The sequence below is a fragment of the Sinocyclocheilus grahami genome, unplaced genomic scaffold (assembly GCF_001515645.1).
Source record: "Sinocyclocheilus grahami isolate Dianchi unplaced genomic scaffold, SAMN03320097.WGS_v1.1 scaffold138.1, whole genome shotgun sequence".
Taxonomy (NCBI): Eukaryota; Metazoa; Chordata; class Actinopteri; order Cypriniformes; family Cyprinidae; genus Sinocyclocheilus; species Sinocyclocheilus grahami.
The window spans coordinates 968,222-979,025 of NW_015505317.1; the positions used below are offsets into that span (position 1 = coordinate 968,222).

The 10,804-nt window shown below is 35.5% G+C and overlaps 1 protein-coding gene across 2 annotated transcripts in view; it reads right to left on the reverse strand.

Moving 5' to 3' along the window:
- The window catches only part of lepr (leptin receptor), a 24,745-nt gene extending 14,533 nt beyond the window's left edge, over window positions 1-10,212 (reverse strand). The window contains exons 1-6 of one of the 2 annotated variants that reach the window (XM_016280229.1): window positions 9,995-10,212; window positions 6,880-6,932; window positions 5,737-5,789; window positions 3,961-4,134; window positions 2,507-2,624; window positions 1,584-1,765 (exon numbers count right to left, since the gene is read on the reverse strand). In XM_016280229.1, the coding sequence (XP_016135715.1) occupies window positions 1,584-1,765; window positions 2,507-2,624; window positions 3,961-4,134; window positions 5,737-5,789; window positions 6,880-6,881 (529 nt within the window). In that variant the 5' untranslated portion in view covers window positions 6,882-6,932; window positions 9,995-10,212. Of the gene's footprint in view, window positions 1-1,583; window positions 1,766-2,506; window positions 2,625-3,939; window positions 4,135-5,736; window positions 5,790-6,879; window positions 6,933-9,994 lie in introns of both variants that reach the window. The other variant, XM_016280228.1, reaches the window with a different exon arrangement.
- Window positions 10,213-10,804: the final 592 nt, after the last annotated feature.

Here is a 10,804-nt window from a genome sequence, read left to right on the forward strand (position 1 = left end):
TTTATATATTTATTTATATATTTTTTTTTTTTTTTTTTTTTTTTTATATATATATATAAAAAATACATGAGTATATATCTGTTGTTCACATTCAAGTATTATTTTGTTCTGAACAAAGTATTTATGTCTGTCTAGAACAAGATAGTCTCAGCAGCCACTGCTTTGTAAAAAAGGCAAAGCAATTTTCTTTATTTTAATAATAGCAGTACCATTAATACTAATCAGTTGAGGCGGCCTTTATTAACAGACTAACATTATCATTATCTTTTAAAACCACTACTTCATTGACACAAACACATTATAAAGTAAATGGCCCCTGCTGTTGCAATTAATACAAACAGGCTTACACTGATTGGACTTTTTATTCATTTACTGTAGTTATTGACTCTTTTTCTTCTGTTCCAACAAGCATTCTTCAAAGAAAAGATGGAAGTGAAAATGTCAGAACAATTTGTTCACTTAAAATTAAACCTAAAGGAATCAATCAGCTACAAAAAGATAAATCTGATATCATTTTTAGGTCATTCCAAACCCCTGACTTTCTTTGCTCCATGGAACACAAAAGGGGATATTTTGCAGACTGTCCAGACTGCTCTTATCCATGCAATGAAAGTAAATGGTGTCCATGTCTGTTAAGCAAGATTTTGCAGTGAAAAACACTTACTATTAAGTCTATTTGCTTACAAAAAAGGTTTGCTTTGTTAAACAATCTTGTAGTAACTGTACAATGACAATAAAGAGCTTGACTTAAGGTTTGGACCTGGTAAGTCATTTAACCATGCCATTGTGAAATTCCATTTCAATCCACTGCCCGGAAAAACACTTGAGAGACAGATGTGTATTCTTCAGCCTCTGGTCCCAAAGAACAAACACACCCTAATAAAACACCTGTTGCCCTGGCACCAGTCTCCATGAACTCACACTTTTAACGCGTTTCATAGTAACGATTAGGCTACAGTCATGGATTTACAGGTGACTGTGAAGATGAATTTTAGTTCGTAAAATATTTTCACAACCTTTTTTCACAAAAAAACTTTGTAATAAAATAACATGCTACAAGCTGTATGATCAGTCATTCGGTCACTTATGCAAATGTATTACTCTAACATTTTACGCTGATGTGTTGAATGAAGGAAACTCACTTACAATTATCAGAAACAATGTGTAAAATGTTTGGCCATTTCTACTTGAGTTATCAAACTAAATAAACGTCAGTTTAAATTAATCATGAACAAAAAATTTAGCAGTTTTCCCTAAGACAGGTTTGTGTTATGAGACCATGTTTAAGACCTATACATAAAAAACAGGAAGCAACTAAATCTGCAGTACATTTTGCCTGCAGGAAATCTGCAGTACAGGAAACTCAGCACATGGGCAAACATGGACAGGAATGAAGGAAATGAAATAGCTGGTTTCACTCTGATAACATAAGATCAAAATCAGCATTATTCGCAGAACTGTTCAGGAACTCGCTTACTGTTTGCTTATAATCAGCCGAAGCTAAGAACGACAGAATGATAGAATAATAGACAGAACGATAGAAAGGGTAGAATGATAGATAGAATGATTGAATGAGATCTTACGCAGATGATGTGTGCTGACTTGCATCTTGGGTGACAGTGCAGTAGTCTCATTCAAAGATATGCTGATGGTCAATGAGACAGTTGTGTCATTGCCATGAAGAGAAATGGAGCACATGACAGTTTCTTCCTCGGCACACTGAGCAGCATGGTTTGTTTCATCTGAAAGTACATTCATCTGTACACTAAAAAGAAAAAATATATATATAAAATAATGAATACAACTGTAAATCCATAACAGATTAAGCCTCTAAGGAACTCATGCAAACAAAAATTGTTATCATATGGTGCCTTAAGTTTGGGATCGACACAGGCTAATCTTTATCACAGGGGAAATAATCAGAGAATTAGTTAGAATCTGTATATATAGTGGACAAAAAAGTAAATAATATTAAATAATTAAGATAATTTAAAAGTTGACCATTAATAAAAAAGTGACGTGACATGTGGCCAAGTATGGTGACCCATACTCGGAATTAGTGCTCTGCATTTACCCATCCAAAGTGCACACACACAGCAGTGAACACACACACACACCGTGAACACACACCCGGAGCAGTGGGCAACCATTTTTGCTGCGGCGGCCGGGGAGCAGTTGGGGGTTCAGTGCCTTGCTCAAGTGCACCTCAGTCATGGTATTGAAGGTGGGAGAGAGCGCTGTACATTCACTCCCCCCACCTACAATCCCTGCCGGTACAAGACTCGAACCCACAACCTTTGGGTTATGAGTCTGACTCTCTAACCATTAGGCCACGACTTCCCCACGACTTCCCCTACTAGAGTCATAGAGTCTGGATGTATTACATCGTCTGCATAATCCCCCCCCCACATACACTCTTAATTTGTCCTGAATCCAATTTAAGCACGAATGGGAGCAGCAACAAATCAGCAGTCTGTGGAGAGCAGAATAAAAACAGAGGACTCACACTAATTGAGGTCTAACGGTGAGCAGACTTGCAGCGGCTGCTGCTCTGTGGCTCTTTGCATTACAAATCAAATTTGTCTGTTCACCTTCAAGCCAGCACAGGATGTCCAAACAGTTTCCTGAAAAGAGATTGCATTCCCATGTTAGCTTCTTTCATCACAATCTATCGCAGTTAGAAGCCTCTAGAAATAACATGCACATTTTTCCTGTCAGGACACAGCCTCATTACATAGTGTGCAAATAACATGAACGATACATACACGATGCTTTGAATCAACATAAAACATCAATTATTCATAGTCTAGTTGAAATTCTGTCAGGATAGTTTTTAAGTTTTAAACTTGCACTATCACAGGAGTCAATGTAGATGGGGAAATGTTTTTTTTTTCTTTAAGTGTAATGAATGCTTTATGATGTTAGGGAAAAATAAGCATCCACCTCTGAGTATTTGTATTGATTCCTTTTCTGTTTTTGCAGAGCCACTTCACACTTTAATAGGATTGCAAACCTTAACTTATTTTCCACTTAAACGCTATAAATGTATTTATAGACTTTAATTATTGGCCTACCGCAGAGAAGAGGAAGTAATGAGAATTGATTAGCATGGGTAATGGCACCCATCTACTTGTCTGGAGAGGTCAATTCTCTCAGTCTCTCTGTAGCTAAGACCTCTGATGCAAATATAAACAAAACTGCTTTATGAGACCTTAAAATGGCAAGGATAACTCATAAATTGTCTTTCATTTATTTTGGACACTACCGTTCAAAAGTTTGGATTTTTTTATGTTTTTGAAAGAAGTCTTTAATGCTCACCGAGGCTGCATTTATTTGATCACTAATACAGTAAAAACAGTAATACTGTGAAATATCATTACCATTTTAAATATTTTTTATATATATATTTTAAAATGTAATTTCTTCCTGTGATGCAAAGCTGAATTTTCAGTAGCCATCACTCCAGTCTTCAGTGTCACATGATCCTTCAGAAATCATTCTAATATGCTAAAAAGCATTTCAATTTTTATCAATATTGAACAGTTGTGCTGCTTAATTTTTATTTTTTTTTGGAAACCGTAATACTTATTTTTTTTAAATACATTTAGTACTTTTTCTTTTTAAATGTCATTCAATGTATTGATAAAAATCATAACGTAAACAAACATATCGCATTTGCTGTCAAAATGAAAATGAAGACGTTTACATGTGAAGAAAATCAATTGCATTTTATAGCCCTTCACTGATAAAAGGACATTTACATATTATCAGCTTAATTATGAAAATCAACAATAATGTGACTAACAACAAAGTTTTTAACAAATATTACTATGTCAACATTTTATAAGCATGAAAAAACAGTACTTTAAATAATCTTTCTTCAATCCAAAAAAGCCCTTCCGAAAGCAATGATTGTAATACCACACAGATTGATTTTACCAGAAAGGGTGGGTGATTTACTTGAGAATTCTGGTTTTGTAGCATTTAGTAGGTGACACTGTCCTACAGGTGGGTGTTCTGAAAGACCACCGTCAAGTGTCTGAGCAAAGGGCAGCTCACAACATAGCAGAGCCTTCCACTTCAGGTCTTCATAAACACCTCCCCTGCCATCAGAAAGACTCAAAGCAGCAAGACCTGGAACACGAGGATCTCAATGTGAGTGACACTCATTTGCAATACTATTCAAACTGAACAGTGGGGGAAAAAAATCTCAGAGGACACACAGACCTTATGTATAAAAGAAAAATCTATTGGCAAAATCAATTCTCAGAAGTGCTCAGAATTGAACATTCATCTGAAAGTTACTCAAGGGCGACACAACTGTGTAGGACTGCAACATAAGCAAGCCATCATATATTTCCAAACAAAGATTTAATACTTTTGAGTTAAAAAGTGTGTACTTAAGAAAATCTTAACATTTCAATATCTTTTGAAATAATGAGCACAATTAATTTATTAAATATAGTGTGTTAAATTTCTGCACCACTAGTGTTACTACATGGAATTGCAAAAATAATGACTATTTTCAAACAAGTTTCCCAAACATCTATCTTTCATTGGTCAGTACGACAGATGGCCCCACCCCCAAATAAATGCCAATGGTTGCATTACTGTTTTATTGTGTCAGGCTGATCAGGCTGATCAAACAGAGCAATAGTGACACCGTATTTACACCTTATGTCAAATGGCATCCTCACAGCTGTCCCTGCATATTAAGCTAGGATAAATATTTTGACATCAAAATACATATACTGTACATACATTTCTGGCTGACTCTGATAAGATGATAATTTTAAATTTTTTTATTTGTGTGTGTGTGTGTGTGTAATAAATGGCTGATATTACTATTTTCCTAAATAAATTAACTAAAACTAAAATAAATCAATCATTTCAAACGCTAAAAGTGAATTCAGGCATCACAACAATATAACTTATGCTTCAATATCGAAAAATGGATATTAATTTTGAGATTTTCCAAAGATTAGAGCAATGTTATCAAATTATTATTGTTTTTACAGAGTAACTAAGTTATTGTGTTAAAACGTTAGATGATGGAAAAAGTTATCTAAATGTAAATAGATGAAATGCATATTTAATTAAGTTAATTATACATAATTAAATTATACACAGTTAATTATGTTATATAAACACTGATCAATACTGATAATTTTTTTAAAACTTACTCCCCAATGTCATCCAATAATCAATATGGCACTGATATATCGTCCATCCCTATCCATTTAAATAATTTCAATAATATCCATTTTAATTTAATATCATCCAAAGCGAACAACACATATCACCTTCAGTTACCAACTGCACTACTGTTACCCTAAAGGCCTATGGCCCTTTCTCATCTGTACATCTGTCTATATGTGAGGCCCCTAGGTGACCGTTATAAGTTTATAGTCTGATTCATGATGTGGGTGTAATCACCTCCCTCCTACACCCCTTACTTTCAATCTACCTCTCTCTCTCACTACCTCTCTGTCTTCTTCTATCTCTCTGTCCATTCATCATCCTCCTGCACTCTGTGCGTTCAACCATAACCCACACTAATGCATCTCCGAGGTGGGCAGAGGGACTGCTGACAGCTTGTGGGTGTCCAGCACGCTACAGTATGTAAGTCTTTGCCTCGACAGCAAATAGGAAATGTAAAACAATGAAAAGATGCTAGATACAGAATTTGAATGAAAACAGGAAGTGCAATTTTAGCTTAGTGCAACAACGACTCACCTTGTGAAATGGTAATGAAATTCACAAGAAGCGCAAGCATGATAAACAGAGTCCTGCGGGAAAGAGAGGACATCTGTAAAATAGTTCAGTATGAATATGACGCACTATCATCTTCCACACTGGAATGGTCGAATCTTTAAGCTCAAACAGTATGACAGCATTTAGTTTACTCATTATATAATATGACAGAGCCCCATTCCAACTGTTTGGTTACCCACATTCTTTAAAACATCTTCTTTTATGTTACAGGTTTGAACAACTTGAGGGTGAGTAAATGATGACAATTTTCATTTTTGGGTAAACTCTCCCTTTAATTGTAGTTCACGAGTTCGCCTGCCCATCCAGTCCTGATGGTTAATGGTAAACGAACTCGGCTTGCTGTCCTTGATAGAAGCTCGAACCCGAGGCTCGGCTTGAGCTCTAAGTTCAACCCCTCCATTGCAGTAATAAATAGAGAAGGAGATGGAGTGCTGGAAGAATTGTCGCTGGGACGGCGCAATGACTGCTGTTTATATAGACTCATAGTGATGATTGACAGGACTGAATGATTAGGCTCCTCCCGAATCTACATTTAGAACTTCATTTGAGGACAAAGGTAAATTAACACACACAATTAAACATCCAATATCACATGATAAATATCCAATATCACTTGATACTGATAAATGCAAAAATGTGTAATTTCACCAAATAAACAATAATGTACCGATATATTGTGCATCCCATAGTCTATTTTCTATTTTCAGTAGAAAATTTTAAGTCAGATTGCTTAAAACCAAACAGCATGCCTCTACCCATCAAGCTACATAGTTTGGAAAATATTTAGAAAAGGTAATAATACGGTTGAATGTAATAATATGGTAATAATTAGAAGAATGTGTCATCAAACTCCATCTCATGAAGAACATTTGCCTTCCATAACATTTCAAGAAATGGGCAATATTGTGCAATACTGTGCAATGTGTGTGCAATATTACTTGGCTAGTTTTATATATTCCACAACAAAATTACTCACAGAAATACAAATTCCCTCTCATTAACAGTTCCTTAACCACTTTGAAATGGGTAATCAATGATATAAAGCAAGTCAAATGAAGCATTCTAAAATCCAAGCCCTAATCAAATCTAATTAGAGATACTTACATTATTTCATATGATTGTGAGCATAATTTCTCTTCTTGATGGAGTGATGGAATCTGCAATGAGATAGACAATAAGAGAGGAATGGCCTCTGTGTGGGAAGATAGGCCAATTTGATTTGAACTAAAACACTGAAGAATAAGAAGAACGCAGGAATAGTTTTACTCTTAAGGGATGGAGAAGTCATTCCTGAGTAACTTAATGGAAAATAAAGCAGGCAAAAGATTTTGGCACATATTAAACGTATGAAGCAGTAATATGAGACCGGCTTCAGAGTGAATTACTCTGCTCTGACTATATTTGCTTTTAATAAGGAGGTAAGTCACCTTTCTTGTACAAGACAATAACGAGCATGACTGCTTCCCACATTTCCGTATCCTCTGTTCCTGGATGTACTGAAATGCTAAGTTAAATTAACAAAGTGCAACACCATTTTGATTGTGTGCCTGCGCAAACATGTTAACGGCAGCTACACCCATGTTTAGAATTTCCTGGCATTTTATTCTGAGAAATATTGTGAAATCTAAAACCTGTTTTGCCACAATGCTGCAATGATTGGTCAGAACCCAAGTGACCTAGTGAACTAAGTAAATACATTTAAAAATATATAAAAACCAATACTTCATAACCTGCCTTGTATTCAGCAAATAAAACACTATACAGGCCACATAATGCAATGCTTTCCACACCATCTGTTAGAGCCACCTGGAGTTGCTGCTGAACCAAACATGATATAAGATAATAACAGAACATAAAAACAGGTCGGACATGAATATGCAGGGAGACAAGGCAAGTGGCCATTCACTTCAGTAAAGCCTTTTTTTCCAGGAAGGCTCTTGTGAACATTTCATATATTCATGTAAATCCCCTATCAAATATCAAAACAACTTTGATGATTTTCAATTTTGTGTCAACAACATAAAACCAAAAGCTCACCAAAATGAATATTAACTCGGGCAGAATACTAGATACTACATCTCAAAGCTGATATAGGCCTACTCAATGTGAAAACTGTAATATTGTGAAGCCACTCAATGGAAAACAGAGTCCAGATGTTCTGGGATAGGTTTTATGTTTAACCTACATGTGAATTAAATGGTGCAGAAATGAGAAAAAAAAAAAAGAATGTTAACCGCTAAATGACCAATTTCAAGTGACACAATGGTGATAGTTCAAGCCCTTAAGGGGTTTGAACCTACAATCTTTCAGTTACAAGCCCAGATCTTTAAACATTTTTAGTTATAATGATTTTTAACAAGAAGATTAAGAATTGATTGATGTATCAGAGCTAATGAGCTACTGGAATCCTCTTCTCATTTACTACATTGTCAAATATGTGATGCCACATCCAAAAGATATCCTCTAATTGATTCGGTTCCTTTCAAAAAACTGGTTCAAAAAATAAAATCACACATAGGTTAAACATAAAACCTATCCCAGAACATCTGGACTCTGTTTCCCATTGAGTGTCTTCACTACATCACAGTTTCCCTCCTCACTGTAATAGTCAAAGCAAGCAACACATTGAGTGCATCAGCTTTGAGATGTTCTAGTATTCTGCCCGAGTTTATATTCATTTTGGTGTGCATTTGTTTTTATGTTGTTGACACAAAATTTAAGCATTATGAATAATATAATCAAATTAAAAAATGTATTTCCACTAAGATCTATGGTACGCAAGCCGGTATAGTATTCTTTCATAACAAGCCATGGTAGTAGCAAATTTGTTCTGTCATATTTCTAATAACTAATTGCATTATATTATAATACAGTATATTAAAAATATTATTAACTGATAAACAGAACATTTTGGTATTTGGTATTTTAATAACGAGTTCCAGAAGCTTTAAATAGCTTTAGTGTAAAGGTGGTTCGTACAATATTCCTTTGTCCTGTCCTGTAACACTTCCTCAAGATTTTATTTTGTGCTTGCTTTTCTCACAATTTCCATACACTGTGCTGCACCGGAAGTTCTGAGGCCACTGAGGCTGAATGTGGAAGTGATCGCACATAATCGATCACATAATGCTGATGACTTCAGCTAAAGCATATTTTACAGTAGGTCTGTCTTTAAAGGTTTATAAGTTATCATAAAAAAATCGATTGGAGAAAATTAATGGGATTTTTACTTCCGGAACCAACTGTTGCATTCTATTTAGAGATTGTCATAATTGCATCATCATGTAGTTGCTGACATCCCAGAGTGGTAATAAACACTCCAAAAAAGTCAAATGTATGTTACTGTTAATTAGCCTATGGATTGTCCACTAGTAGTGGACAATCCATAATTTAAAAAAAACTTCCTAATTAATAAAACATAGCCAATTAATTAGAATGTTTTTTGTAATTTCTTGTACCATTTCAGTTTATTTTTCATTAAATATATTCATAACCTAATTATAATTAATTTGCAGAAAATAATGTACCGTAATAAAATTATTTTTTATCTCTAATTAGTTTCGTATGAGTTGATCAAACTGCCATACAATGAAGCAGTGAGCATATTTATGTAACTTTTCTTTGTAACTTTTCCCCCCAACAGTTAAATCCTCAGTTCACCTCCACATGCTCTGACTAGCTCATTCAGCCCTTCTGTTCATTATGAGATGAAGCTCAGTTCAATGAGTCGGTTCAGTGAATAGTTGACTCACGAACTGCTCGGATAGACTTGTAAACCGGTTCAAAAGATTCACTAAAAGTTTCAACTCAAAAGAACGATTGGTTCACGAATTGCACATCGCTAATGGCCACGGAAACGCTGGCATTGCTCCAGAGTCCAGACATAAAGGAGGAAACCCCAAGAAAATGAATTATACTGCCACTGATATTCAGCTACTAAGCAAAACCACAACATGAATCTTGTTCATTAGACTGGAAGAACATTATCCAGTGAACATGAGACTGTTTGGATAAGCACGCACAAAACAGGTCACTAAACTACAAAAGGTGAGTAAAGAAATATGAAACAAATAAAAAGGTCGTCCTTGTTTTTTGATTAAAAGATCTTGAGCGCGATTAAGTGGCTTGCTCAAGTGACGGAGAGTTTTACCGCTATTACTGCCGCCTGAGATCATCCGCTTGAACTCACACAGTGTGAAATATATGCAGAATGTCTCACCTGAGGTGATCCGCACTTCTGGCTGTCCGCGAGTCCTACTTCGCTTAAAAATGAGGAAGAAGCTCCAGCTCCCGAGTTAAGCTCTTCCTCCTGTAATGAGGAATGTCTGTAGCCGGTTCTGCAGACTAGAAGAAGCGTGTGACTTTCCGAATGTTTCCAGAGCTCGGCATCCTGAGCTCCGCCGCTGAGCTGCTGTGAGTGAGTTTCCCGGCGGAGGGAGGGGCGCCATCGGAGCGTATTGCGTCACACCGTAATCGTCTTCATTGTTGAATTTTTGGCAAGGGAAAGCAAGTCTGCAGCATTTGTTTTATTTAACAACCAGTGTTGGGGGTAACGCATTACAAGTAACGCGAGTAATCAGATTACTTTTTTCAAGTAACTAGTAAAGTAACGCATTACTTTTTAATTTACAAGAGAATATCTGAGTTACTTTTTCAAATAAGTAACGCAAGTTACTTTTTTTTCCAATTTATTGATTGACAGCTCTCCTGTCCCCATGTTGAGAGAAATCAGAAGATGTTGCTCTAAAATAAATATGAATATGCATTAATTCATCTCACTCACACTCACACACACACACAAAACACACATTCAGTATTCCTCAAAATGAATAAAAATAATGCAACTCAGAATATGACGCAAACCTGCAATAATTAAATGTTAAACAACACAAATATCCTTTATGTATTTAATACCATTCTATTAACCGATGTCTTTGCTTCTGACCTTCGATGATCCAGCTCAACCTTACTAAGCAAAAATTATTCTAGAAAAACATTTATGTGTCTTTTTTTATTGCTGAAGTGTGTT